This window comes from Barbus barbus (assembly GCF_936440315.1).
Source record: "Barbus barbus genome assembly, chromosome: 21".
In the NCBI taxonomy this organism is placed as follows: domain Eukaryota; kingdom Metazoa; phylum Chordata; class Actinopteri; order Cypriniformes; family Cyprinidae; genus Barbus; species Barbus barbus.
Window position 1 is genome coordinate 15519402 of NC_136749.1, and position 14785 is coordinate 15534186.

Consider the following 14785-nt stretch of genomic DNA (forward strand, 5'->3'; position numbering starts at 1 on the left):
TTAGCATTTAGCAACCATTCACCACATGCTCTATTAAAACAATGATCTGACTGGCTTAACTTAATCTCAACTGGGAGTTTATTCCATTCCATTGCTGCCGTGTACAAGAGGGTGTTTTGCCCAGAACAGCTCTTAACCTGTTACCCTGCGCCCCTATTTTTGAGCATTTTGTAAAAAACGATATAACCAAATAAAAATGTCTGTAGCTCTTGAACCCTAAGGTCTATATTTAAAAATCTGGTGTTGTTTGAAACTAGACACTTGATCCTTTGTTACTCTAGAGTCATAATAACTCAAAATTAGTATAGCAATAGAGTAAAACAAGGTAAAATATACATGAAATTGACTCGCGATATGTTTTAATGAAGCTCACTAAGGGAAAAATGGATGAGACTTTCATGCCAAAGGCCTGAAAACACCATAAAGATAAAGCTGAACATCTGACCATGTTTTGATTCAAATTTGAGGATGATACTCCCAAAAATGTAGTTTCTGTAAGCTTTTATTTAAAAAAAATCTAGGCGTCCTTTCAAAAAAGCCATTTGGAGACCCCAAATAGACACTTTGTAAACAAATGTCCAAATGAGTCAAAACTACATAATACATATATGTATATCAATTCAGAACTGCTCTGCCCACCAAAACACACAATAAAAAACTATTTCTGAACAGCATTTGTAGTGCTGACTCATTTAGTCATTTGGTTAGTCTACAAATGGCATTTTTGAAAAAAAACGCCTAAATATTTCCTGAAATAAAATATGAAATAATAAATTTTTTATAGGTAAAGACTTACAGAAAGTACATCTTTATGGTATTTCATTTCAAGAAAAGCTTTGGAAAAGTCATTTGGATATTTTATTTCAAGAAAAGTCTAGGAATCCTTTCAAAAATGCTATTTAGAGACTCCATAAGACACTGCATACTACATATGTATATCAATTCAGAACTGCTCTACCAATGAAACCACAAAAAAACACAAAACTATTTCAGAATTTGAACATAACTAAACAGTCTTTATTCTGAACAATTCCAATAATGAAAACAGTGAACCAAAACAGATTTGATCATTTTTGAACTAGTGAAAACACAAAACATGCAAAATACATTGTTTTTACAACATTTGTATTTTTTATTTATTTTATATGGTGAATATTATGAATATTACTATTTTACTAATATAGTAATAGATTACTATTACTAATATTACTAAATAATAAAAAAAAACAACTATTTACAGTATTTACAGTGGAGGAAGACGCTCTAGCAGCCACTAAAATGGTTTTTTTTCTGACCATCTGGATTCACCAGACCTCTGAAAAGACCGGGAAGAGTGAGAGAAAAAGAGTGAGAAAGTGTGTAAGCAAAACAAATCAAACTTGCAACACTGTTTACATTTTGTACACACACACACACACACGCGCGCACGCACACACACACAATAACCGGGACATACCCACAAACAAACACACCCACCCACCCACACGAACAAAACTCATGTAATCCCCTCATATTATCCCTCTCCGTTGTCATTTTTAGAATCTAAAACAGCTAACATGAAACAAAAGCTGCAAATACATGATAAAGACACATAAACATTCAAGAGGAGGGTGGAGACACTTACGTGCTAATGCTATCCACGCTTCCCAGCGATCTCAGCGCGTATTCGGCTACTAAATTAGCCATTTTTCTCCCCACGTCCTCCAAAACACCACCAAACGCCACAGAAACACTTCTCAAGTCGAAGATCCACGATGGAGAGATTCAGATGTGAGCTTTGGACAACATCTGTTCGCTGATAGCCAGTCTGTGTAGCGCTGCGACGCCATTATGTGTACGCTTCATGCGTAACCCGAGAGCGCACGAAAACACACGGACAATACGCCGAGCTATTCTCTAAACAATCTTACGTAAACTATTCAAACTGTCAATCACTGTAAACGTCCTTGTGGTTGGCTAACACTTCCATCCATCAAAACTGTGCTGGCGAGGCATTGGCTGGGTTCAAACACCCCTATTGTGATGTGTCCGGATTGACACCTCGCTGACCCATTCACGGACGCGCTTACTGTCCCGGGTTATAACAGCTCCTGCGATTGAAGGAGAGAGACGAGGGAGGGCTATTCTTACTCGGAAGAGACGATTCTGCTGGAAATAGATGGCGTTTCAAAGCTGGAATACGAATTATAATCGATATTTATTGGAAAATGGACGCTATCGATAACTATAACTCGAATCGCTTATGTAAACAAAGGAGGATCTATCGTGTTTTCCCCTATTTTTTCGTTGTTTTGGATTAAAAAGTGGATGCATTTTGAAGAGTGGACCCTTCTCTTGAAATGTATGCTGGTGTGTCTTGGAATAGTCTGAGCTGACCAGCGCTATTGGCGATCAAACATGAGTACTGCGGTTCGCTTTGTTCATTTTAAATGGCCGGTCTTTCAGCATTTCTGTTAACCCTTTCCTCTCTGGTGTATTGATTTCAAAAACAAGCTCACATCGTTAATCTTGAGTGTTTTAGCTTTCAAATGATATATAGTTAATGATAATTGATTGAATATTGTTCTAAAACAAAGGTAATAAAAAGTCCGACCACGCCCGACCACGCCCTTCCGGCCCGCCCGCGGGCCGATGCGGGTTAACAGGTTAAATCTACAAGGAACTATGTCTGTGGCACTACCTCTAGTTGAATAGCTATGAGAGTTCCTAATAAGCTTAAAATAATCTTTAAAATACTTTGGCTCATTCCTATACAAAATCTTTCGTGTCAATCTCAGTTTCAACTGTCTCACCCTGTTTTCAATTGTCAACCATTTTAATTAGTTAACTGCAATAACCCTGACACCTTCAGACTGAACATACTGATGTAATAAATATGATGGTGGAATCAAGGAATAACATCATCTTTCATTATGTCACTGCACAAATTATACTTTACTGACAGTAATGAATTATTGTGCCACACTGTACATCAAATAACCTTTTGCACAAAAATAGCAAAGAGAAATTATGGCACAAAAATCACTAAAATTAATCAAAAGAGAATCATGAGTGCGAGAAAATGTTAGTACACCCACCTTCACTGATCTGAGATTCTGAACAAGTTCAACACAATACATCAGAGCTTTGTGTTAAATTTGGCACTGGTAGTTGTTTACTGTAATTCAAGATTCAAGATTTTTATTTGTCCCATACACAATTATACAGGGTATAACCAGCAGTGAAATCTAGGTAATTGGGCAGTTGTTACCTTAATTGGATGTTGATTTGCGGCATTGTGATTTATTGTGATTATTATCTGGGGCTGTTGTGGCACTGCAGGGATCTGCCAGAATGATGGTGTATAACTCACTGAACTCAAGGTTCATTTTGACTATTGTGTTGCCCCAAGTGTAGTATGTAATTTTTACTCTACATCTAAACAAATTAATTGTATGCCCTTTAAATTATTAGGCCTGTTCCCATAGCTGAAAATGATCACCTAATGGTTATTTTAGGTTATATTTATTATATATATATATTTATGATATTAATTAGGTGATATTTATTATCACCTAATTATTTTTCCACTGTATGTAAAATGTAACGGTGCATGGTCTTTTCTTATTATAATTTATCATTAGAAATTATATTTCTAAGATGTGGGACATGTTGGAAATGCGTAGGTATAGCCAACACATTATTAAATATATATATGTTCTAATACATATTGGTTGGCATGTATTATAACAGCGTTGTAACACAATGAGCGACATTTATTTGTACAAGCTAATTTAGCTGCAGTTTGACAGACGAAAGTCACAAAGAAATACATTCCATCTCTATATTTGACAGACACGAAAAGTTAAACACGCAATAAAGTATCTAGATCTTCATCCCTTCTGAATGATAAGTTAACACTTTGATGATTTCTTGCCTGGACGCACTGGCCCTTCTGCCCAGTCCGTGCGCGCGTGCCAGCACACAATCCACATACCTCTCCCAAAAGACCTGCGCCAGCTCAATGAACATGTCTTGATGTTTGGGTTGATTAGACCCGCTCAAGTATGTCATAAAGTCCCAGAGTCCAGCTACTGTTTCTGCAACGCGCAATTTACGCGCTTGTATTACTGCCAGAGAGGAAGCGTCCCAGCATTCGCGGTTTATCTCGCCCAGCTGACCGGGAGCCTTGCCGCCCCCTGTGCCCTCGGTGTTGAGTATCTCGAGATTGGGTATGGTGTACGATGACGCGAAGGCGAGCATCAGCAGACACACTAACAGAAGGCGCCACCACTGGCCGTCAAACAGTTCCATTAATCGTCCCATTGGAACCTTTGGAATCAACAGTGAAATATTTTATGACTTGAAAACTGTTGCATATTTAATACACAAAGTAAATAAACACAGTGTGTAAATTTAGGTAGCTTAATCCAGAGTGTCTTCAGCATTTATATGTATATAGTTACTAACCATAAACAAAATGGCACGTAAAACAACAATAAACATTTGATAAAGCAACAAAAAGCCGTTTGTCTCCTACCAGAGCAAGTGAAATGGTTACATGTAAAATAGTCTAGTTCACTTACAATGTTTAGTTCGGTCTTTTCTGTCCCGTGGATCCTTTTCTGTTCATACCTTTGAGGTGAATAATTGGCTTTGAGCGAGTGTTTTGCGATTTACAGAGACCTTTAAAGCGCTGCGCGCCCACGTTTCAAGCGTCATGCTGTTGATTGAAGCCCATTCCACTTACAAACCACCTGACGTGAGGAACATAATTGAATTACAATCTGAGGAACACAAGCACTTACAGGTCATGATTAGCCTATAATGTTATTTATTTATTATTATTATTATTATTTGACAGTTAGGCTAGACAAAACCTAAATAATCTTACTTAAGAACTTAGTCATAGCCTAATAGGCTAAATGTAGGCCTATTTCATTATATTTTTAATGCAGATTTTTTTAGTTGCTAGAAAAAAAAGAAAGAAAAAAAAATCGTGGCTAATAAATAAATAAATAACACAAATAAAACGTAGTAATAAAATAAGAAATACAAATAATTATACTTCATAACAAAACGTTTTGTAATTTTTATTTTTATTCAGTTACATTGTTAATTCGCATTGCAGATCATTCAGTCCCTTTTGAAAAGTGTAAATTGTTTACAAAAATACAAATACTTTTTTTATTTATGACAAGGGATACTTAAAACCTGGCAGTAGAATTCATGTGCGCAGATAAATGTGAGCAAGCTCCCTCATAGAGATCATATATCTTATGCTGACTGAGAGAGGCGGAAACACGTGTAATGGACAGGACTTTAAGCCAATCACAGCACACATTGGTATGTTTCCGGAAGAGCACACGTGTTTGCATATTCACTTCAACGATGCAGAGTCAGTAATGTTGTAACTAAAAAACAGACTATTTTATTTATTTTTTTCAATCACTGCCTTTGGGGAGTTATTTCGGGATTGCTTCTGGAAGGTTGGTAACGTTGGCGAGTTTATCGAATGACATTTAACTAGTAGTAGCCCGACCTTCACATGCTCTCAGTTTGTCATTAATAGATCGTGTAGCAAATTACCGTCTAACTAATTACTGTTGAAAACATGAAGCTACACTCTAAACACCTTTATCACGTGTTAAGCATATTAGCTGATTAGTAGAAATCAAGCTGACATAATTAGCGTTATCCATAACTCGGTTTTAATATTTCCACAAATTAATGATAAATGCATTTTCCATAGGCTAATCTCACTGTAGGTCAGCAGTTGTAGGATGACGTGAATAAGTAGCCTAGGTAATTTTCCTGATGTGTTTCTGTTGTAATCTTGACGTTTGTTAACCCCAGAGGGCCCAGACAAACCATTAATGAAATTGAGTATGCTACAAAGTGCGTCATGTTGACGAGGGGGATTGGGAATTCTTCTATTCTCTTTCATTTAATAATCCTTCAATGGTTGTCTTTTCTTGCGTCTTAGCTCGTCAAATGGAATTTCCTGCTCGCCCAAGTGTCAGGTCAAACCGGGACATTATTTATACTGTTGGGGGTTCATTGAGGTTGGATGTGTTAAAACATTCTTAATAAATCCACTCGTGTGAAGTATGTGAAATTAATGGTTTGTCTACATCACAAACGAAAACGTGACTGGACGCAGTTTTAGAGCAGTTGTTTTCAGTCCTAGTCCTGAGGACCCACAGCACAAAATAAAAGTATCCTTGCTCATTCCTCACCTTTTTGAAGTGCGTATGAAGAACTGGTATGCTTAATAATACTTAGGAATTAGATCAAATTAAGAAAATACAATTAGATTGCATTGTTTGTAGTGCTTCATGGGTAAAATGGGGGAAGATGCCTCCCTTAAAGGGATAGTTCACCCAAAACTGAAAATTCTGTCATTAATTACTCACCGTCATGTCGTTCCTTCGAACTCCTTCATTCATCTTCTGAACATAAATTAAGATATTTTTGAATGTGCAGGGACAGGTAAATCTGAAATCCTTTAGGCCATAATATTAGACACAGACTAATATGCAAATAATTGAACAGTGTCACAGAAAACTTGTACTGGCATCGTTTTTATTTGTCTTTACTTGACAGTTTTCATGCATTCAGAAGTGAAATATGAACAGTTTCACGAACATAACCTTCTACTAACTTTATCTGTCTCTTTTATTTCAGTATGGCAACTTTGTGGATAATATACGACTTTATGTGAGGGGTGGGAGTGGAGGAATGGGTTTGCCCCCTTTAGGGATACATGGAGGAAATGGTGGAGATGTTTTGGTGGTGGCCAAAAAAGGCATTACACTGAAGCAAATAAAGGACAAGCACCCTAACAAATGATTCACTGCAGGTGTTGGTTCAAACAGCAGGTGAGTCCTTTTTTTAATAAAGCGTATAATGTATGAGTGAAATGGCAATTGTCAGTAATATAGGAAGGCAATAATAGGAATTTCCTATATTATAAGCAAAATAACATTTTTTTTTTCAGTGTATTATTGTGTTTTAAATCTACAAGATCATTAAAATTAAATTAAAATTTATTTTTAATATTTGATATTAAAATTATATTTTTATTTTGTATTTAGATGACTTTGCAACATGTCACAGGGGCCTATTATATTTTTGCAGTAACAGATTGTGTGATCTCTTCTACTGATGGTTTGTGTCAGAGTGAGAACTCTGAAACATGTGTTGTGCGTGTCATTATTTTTTCTGGTGAATCTGATGTGAGGAGCTATATTTTTCTGATGCCGTGAAAGCTTACTTGCTCCATGCAGAGGGAATGATGCGTCTCCAAGATTCTTTTTTATATAACAAAACAGCACAGGTGACCCCAAAAGTTAAGTTCCAGAATGTAGTCTATAAGACCCATTTACTGTATTCCAAGTCTTTAAGAGTCATACAAGGGAGGTTTTATGAGGAGCAGATTGCAATGTAAGACATTATTCATTGAACATCTTGACTTCCACCTGTTCAAATTTTGACAAGATGGAAGAATTACATGGTTTGCATGCTGCCAGTAGAACAACTGTTCACAACGTCTTTGATTTGCATGCGTATCATGTCAGGTTTAAATGTGCAAAAGTGTAAATGATTTGAGAGAATGTGCACACGTCAAATGTGAGGAATTTTTAGTGAAATGCTTATTTTTGCACTACCAGAAAAGTGCATAAAAGTATACTTATTTTTAGAATGATGACCAGTTCATTTTGTTTTGATGAACAAATATCACAAATAATTGCTTTGTTATTAGGGTTGCAAAAAGGTGGACATTTTCCAGTAAATTTCAGAAACATTCCAGGAATTTTGGAAACTTTCCAGGATTTTTTGGAAATCTGAATCTTCCAGGGATTTCTGGAAATTTAACAGAAATTTCCCACCCCTTTGCAACCCTATTTGTTATACAACACAATGTAAAAATGTCAGTTATGTAACTTAGTATGTGGTGAATGTGCTTTCCTGTCATCTTTCTACTCACGTTTTTCTTCAGAAATACGCAATGTTTAATTGTTTTGAGGAATATTGAGTCTGGTTTGTTTTGTGCTGATTTTGTAGAGTAGAGACTGTAAGTAAAGCATTGTGTGATGTTTTTTTTTTTCAGTATTCATGCTCTGAGAGGGGCTAAAGGAGAGGACACCCAGGTCTTTGCACCTGTTGGGATCAGTGTTGCAACGGACAAAGGGAGAATCTTAGGTAATTTCATTTACACACCTGTCATGTCTCTCACATCACTTTTACGCGTTTTATTTGACTTGTTTTTCTACACATTCTTTCACCTTTCCACTTTTATATCACACATGCCATCTTGTGATGTTTTTTCTCTTTCATATTGTACTCCGTATGTCTTACCTAATGGTCATTTTATTTTTTTATTTTCTCTTTAGGTGAGTTGAACTGTGAAGGAGACAGACTTTTGGTGGCCAAACGGGGTTATGGTGGCACTCTTCACTCCGGGTTCTTACCCAGTAAAGGTCAATCCAGACAGATACGGCTGTACCTTAAACTTATCGCAGATCTTGGACTTGTAGGGTGAGTGTCGACACAGAATATGGACTGAGAAAGTATTGCTCTCAAAAAAAGGGCATAAAATTACAAAGTAAAGCACATGAGCTAAAATGATGTTGGAACAATGCACAAAATAATGGATAAACTAAAAATACATAATGCATGAACTATGTTTGGTATATAATTATTATTTTTTTCAGAAGTGTCATAATTGTGACCATTCTCATTTCTTGTTTTCTCTCTCCAGTAAAGTGTATTTTGCACACATCAAATATTTTAGTTAATTAGGGCTTGTATTTATTTATTTTTTGACAGGTTTCCCAATGCAGGAAAATCCTCATTACTGACTGCCGTGTCTTACGCTAAACCAAGGATTGCCAACTACCCCTGTGAGAATTGATAATCAGTTACAAACGAGTGAAGCCAACGTATTGAACAAGTTGAAGTTTATATATATGAAGAGTTTATTTGCAAAAACCGATAACTGTTTTTTAAAATTTTCCAAAATCATGTTTTTTTTATATTATCATGTGTTATATATATATATATATATATATATATATAAGGGATGTAACGTTATTATCAGTATCGCAATATTGCGATTGCAAAAAAAGGCTTGTTTGAGATGCGCCTCACATGAAATGTAGGCGAGTAGGTGGCTGCAGTGAGGGGAGGACTGAAATAAACGCAGTCAAGACAGACAGTTCTGCCCTCTCGAAGTGGAACAGATACCCACGAGATCAAAGGCAGATATTGCGTTATTCTCACTCACGTGCTGTGCTGCTGATGAACATGATACAATTTCTGTTCTGTTGCTTTAGGCTGTATGAGAATAAATATGATGAAGAAAGATGTATTTATTAGGGGTGTGACGAGACACTAATCCCACAAGACGAGACAAGATTTTTAGACTTTTTTTTTTTTTTTAAATCCTCAATAATGAAATATAGGGAAAAATAGTCTTATTCAACTGAAAAATGCAAAAAAATGTAGGTGCATTTTGAAATCAACTTGTACTTTATGAAATTAAACTTCTATTTTAATGAATTATATGCAGTAATAAACAACATGTAAACTAGAGCTGCATATATATATATATATATATATATATATATATATATATATATATATTATAAAACTAAAAAAAAGCATTATTTACTAGTGGTTCTGACAAAATGTTCATCGCTTAAGTCATTTAAAAATATGCATTCATTTGAACAAAATAAAAATAAAATAAAATTCAATGGAGTCGGTGTCTCAGTTAATAAAGACTCGTTTCACCATTGGAATCTCCTGAGTGAACGATTCAATGCCAAAAACATTTTTTTTTATTTTTGCGCGTAGGTAGCTTTGCAGGAAGTTTTTCAGGTAGCTTTGCAGGAAGATAAAATGCTCATGATTTTCTCTGTTAATCAAGAACTGGAGTTATATAAGGAGGAGATGTTACGCAAGCCAGCGATCTTGGTCATAAATAAGATGGACCTCCCTGGGGCTCAGGGTCATCTCCAAGAACTGGAAGCTCACTTGGAAAGCCAGGAAGGTAGGTTTTATTAGAGGTGAACAGGCTATTTATTATATAGGCCATTTAAGCATATCAGTCACAAATTGCCTTTATACTTTGTTTTGTGTTATTTTATATATACAGTGTGTGCGTTAGAGAAAATTCATATGATGACAGTAGATGCTTTTATCAATTGAGTGGTTGTTATTGTTGTTACAATTCGTGGTTCCGTATTCTGTAAAACGGGTCGCATTGCTTCCAGATCAGGTCTTTTGTATGTATGTACTTTGTTAAATATGGAGATGTCTTACTCAAGATGCCTTCAAAGGAGATACCATAGAAGGCCTTAACTATTATCCATCACACATGCAGAATGATAGCAGTTCAGCATATTCCATTGCATTTAAAAAGCAGTTTATTACATCTGTTAAAAGGGCCATGTTTTAAACAAATATGTGTACTGTAATTTTCCCAAAGGGGAAGGTCAGTGATTTGTACTCTTATTGACTATTATGGCAGTCTCGAGTTTCTGCCACAAGAAAATTTTGCTGAAGTGCAGGCCAAATGTGATTTTCATTGCATTACACTTGATGGCTGTGTACGTGCAGTTTTCCTCTGTTGATAACTCTAAGTGATGCTGTCTCTTTCCTGAGGATGTCATCCCTAAAAGCCTAATGCATTTCACGCACATCGTCCCAGTCTCTGCCACAACTGGGCTTGGTCTGCCCTTCCTCAAGTCCCTCATCCGCCAATCACTTGAGGAGCAGGATGTCATAGAAACTGAGGGTCAGCGCAGTGAGAGGCTACTCAAGTTGAGAAAGGAGATTCCTACTTCATCCATACCTAGCTGGGGGTTTTCTCAAGAAACCTGAGATCCCACATAGAGGTTTAGGTATGGCAGCCCCTAAATGATCGTCAGGGATACTGTTGAACATTTGCGGACATGTGAAACATGCAGTATGCTGTTAAAACGCATTCAACAGAACACAAACAACACATATTTTGCTTGATAAATCAGTCTGTATTTTATAGACTAGCATCTGTGCCTGATATGTGTTTAAATATTGCATTCTGACACCAAAATGCTGACCTTTGTGTCTGGGTAAACTTTCATATAATGCATTGCTTGAAGTTGGTTTTAGCTGCTCTCCCAGTCTGATAATGCCGGTCTAGACTGCTGGTTTTAAAGGTGTTTTTGGAACTTGTCAACAGGGGGTTTGTAACAAAATCAGAGCTCTACTGCCATCTGCTGATTTTTCATGCTGTTGTTTGTGATGTAGTTTTTTTTTTTTTATACCTTCACTGATTGTTTAATGCTAGATTATTCTGTACCAGAGTAAAACCATGCAAAACACTTGCAATGAAGTCAGAAATAAGTTGAAAATAATTTTTTGTCTATCGTAAAAGTTCATGTCCTTTTGTTCACCTGCAGACAAGTGACAGCTCCACCATCTGCCGCTAAAACCTTGCAGGTGATTTGCTGGCCAAACCAGGGCATGTAGTCTCCTTTTCATGATAAACTCTGACAGTGGGCTGTTTCAGGGGTTGCAGATGCTTTGGTCTTTATAAATTTTGCATGTACTATTAAATCTTTTCTACCCTTAGAATGTGGATCCAGTCTTTTTAACAGATTTTGTGAGAAGACATGTTTTGTTTGGTATCCAAAACCCCAAACTAGTTTGAACTGCATTTTATCCCGTTAATGAGTTAATTATTTATTGTCTTGTATCAGCTAAGAGATTGGCACTTGGCAGTGTTAGAGATTGCACTTGCGGTCGGAGGCATAATAAGACCACGGTGACAGGAAATTCCAGTGGAGGTGAATTTATTGTACAGATCTCACAGCAAAACAAGCAAAAAAACAAAACAAAAACAATATTTACAAGTCTCTTTGTTGGACTTTAGCCACAACAACAGTTGCGTAGTTTGATTAACAAACTTCTAAGCACAAGCTTCTATTGCTTACTCCCTCCACACAAACCAACCTGACCCTTGACCACGACGACTGGCGACCCACATGTACAACTCCGGCAGCCATTTTATAGTCTAGGCCACACCCCGTGGTGTACCAATCTACAGGTAAGTTTACTTCCTTACATATGCACTTCTGATCGCATTATGCACATAAAACAGCATCTTAAATGCTTTGGGTTTAAAACAATTCACGTTTGGTCCCTGGTGTATTACAAGCAGGTAAGTTATATTTGTTATACTGTGTAACCTAACCTTAAATAAAATACTTTAAATCAAACGTGTATTGTAGTTATAATGAAAATGAATTAACAATGTAGTGGCTAATGTTAACCAGCACGTTGTGCATATATCCACTACGCCTAATGAACAAAATACACATCGTACCCTCACATATCTTAAACACATAATACACAATACATTCAAACACTCAGACATTATACTATATATTTCACTTGAATGGATAGGTAACTTCGGCCCGAGACGCTGAGGCTCCAGCATCCCGGCGATAGTTACTTCACAAAACCTACTCTGAATGCTGAAGAGAAGTATGGCGTCATCACTCTTGAAAAAGTTTCTTTTAGTGAGATTATCTTTTATTATGAGATAATACAATTTCAGGACAGGAGCCCAGCAGTCTCAGACCAGTGGCCTCATTTATAAAGTGTGGGTATGCACAGATTTGATCTAAGAGTGTGTGTGTGTGTGTGTTCTGTGTAAAACAAATGTTTACAAGGCAGAGAGCTGAAACCATTCAGTTGCCCGCAGATTCAAGATCATTTGTGATTCATAGATTTCACATCTGAAAGAGAGGCCTACATGCGTTTTCTGTGCGTACATTCATTCTATGAATCACACAAATGTGTATTTGAGAGAGAATCATAAAATCAAATTGATTTGCAATATTTTATGAATGAGGCTCCAGAAGTTAGGGCAGAGCTGATGATCACCTAACCCGTCCCGAACAGTAACCCTCTGCCCAGCTGTCAAAGTATACTCAACCACGGCTGAGAGTTTGATACATGCACACTATCACCTAGTAGACTCTTCTGCCTCAACATTCACCTTGCATCTGTGAGTACAGAAAAATTGGGCTCCATGCAGACAGACTGCAGACCGTTGGGAAACATGGATAGCTGAAGTCTATAATCTCCAATCTGAGATTGCTGTCACTATGGGTCTGCGGCTGGATACTATTGTAGGCTGTGTAACAGTAGTTAAAACAATATTCACCTTGTAGCTTTGAAGTTTTTCACTGTCACTTTAGGGCAGGGTAGAGTGTTCTTCTGAAGTAGCCCTGAGATATCTACGACAAAGTATTCTGGATTTGTAAGCAACAATTCTTTAAATGTTATCAGAATGTTGCAAGTCACACATTTGAATCTTATCATTATAATTCTGTGGAATTATTCCTAATACAGTGTTTTATTTAGGATGAAATTGTTCTCTGAAGGTACTTCACAAAAACCTACCTTGCATGGTGAAGAGTAATATGTCACCAACCTTGATAAACTCTTCTAGTGAGATCTTTTTTCCTTTTGTAATATGAATATATCCAAGTATCCACAAACACAGACTCTTTGCCGATTAGAACTTTAGATCGATAACTGGAGGATTGTCCAAGTATGTACTTCTATCTGTTACAAAAAGACATATGGCTTTTGAATGGCCATTCAAAGTCAGAGATGATGACTGTGATCTTTAGCTAAGTAAAATGCTGTGCGCATATATATATATATATATATATATATATACAAATACAAATAATATTCTCACTTGAAGAAGCCAAAGTAGGATCAGTGGTGATGCTTTGCACAGAGGACATTCTTTTCTGCATGTGTGGATTCTGGTGAAGCATCTGGAGGGTTATTTGTCTCCATGGACAAGGCCACTGCAACTGTTCATCATATACACCAGACGAACATATACCGGTATATAAAGGTAAGCCTGATTCAGAGTTAAGCGAGCCTGAAAGCGATAACCATCACTGGAGTAATACAACGGACTGTACATCCAAGTGCTCTCACTGTTGCTCAAAACCTTCTCAAAGTCTCTTATCTGCCATGTGTGGGGACACTCAGTCTCTGAAATATTGATATCATCTAGTGAAAATCCTCCACTGGAATTTCCAGCTCCTTTACGGGCTTCAAATACAACTTGGAAGGTTTTATTTGCATTCAGTGGCACATGATGCAGCTTCCAGTAATTACCAGGGGGTTCTGCAAGAAATAAACTGTCAGTAACATAGAACATTTGAGGAACATCTTGAAATATAGGCCTACGTTTGTTATTGTTATTATTTAAATATGCACAATATTTGATCTGGGACAGAGACTGCCCTGTGATCTGATCCATAAGTCTGAGAGTTCCTCTGCTGTCTGCTTCGTTCTGATATTCTCGGATCCAGATGTTGAGCTGGTCAGACTCATGACTATTGTGATAGTAGTAGAACTGCAGGCACTGGACTTTGCAGTCTCTTTTAGGGGTCATTGTCTTGCTCTCCATTCTGGCTGTGTCCCCCTCGTTTCTGCCCTCAGTGCTGAAGTGCATGAAGAAAGACGTCCCTGCAGACATTAAAATGTGTATAGATATGTGTAACTGTACCATCCAATGTGATTGCAACTGTGGTTGGAAGTGTGGCATTACTTTTTGGGCAATAAAAATACAGTTTATCTTTCATCCTAAAGTCTCTTTATGTGGAAACGTACATAGTCAAAACAGGCACTTTTTATTCACAGATTGACTAACAGATCTCACCCTTTTTTTTCTTTGCCCAAGTATGTGTGGTCAGTCACACTGATGCCACTCACTGACTTC

The 14785-nt window shown here is 36.9% G+C and overlaps 1 protein-coding gene and 1 pseudogene across 2 annotated transcripts; one reads left to right on the forward strand and one right to left on the reverse strand.

Annotated features, from left to right (window-relative positions):
• Positions 1 to 3864: 3864 nt before the first annotated feature.
• On the reverse strand, positions 3865 to 4293 carry LOC306887801 (protein FAM237A-like; the record flags this gene model as incomplete). The annotated part of the gene is made up of 1 exon (XM_079445813.1): positions 3865 to 4293. One exon carries the CDS (start codon positions 4291 to 4293, stop codon positions 3865 to 3867), a length of 429 nt encoding a protein of 142 aa, XP_079301939.1.
• Positions 4294 to 4699: 406 nt separating this feature from the next.
• Positions 4700 to 11602, forward strand: LOC306887802 (GTP-binding protein 10-like; annotated as a pseudogene). The gene is made up of 8 exons (XR_013785956.1): positions 4700 to 4741; positions 6667 to 6860; positions 8093 to 8184; positions 8376 to 8520; positions 8812 to 8885; positions 9318 to 9362; positions 9914 to 10036; positions 10651 to 11602. The product of XR_013785956.1 is annotated as a GTP-binding protein 10-like (transcript).
• Positions 11603 to 14785: the final 3183 nt, after the last annotated feature.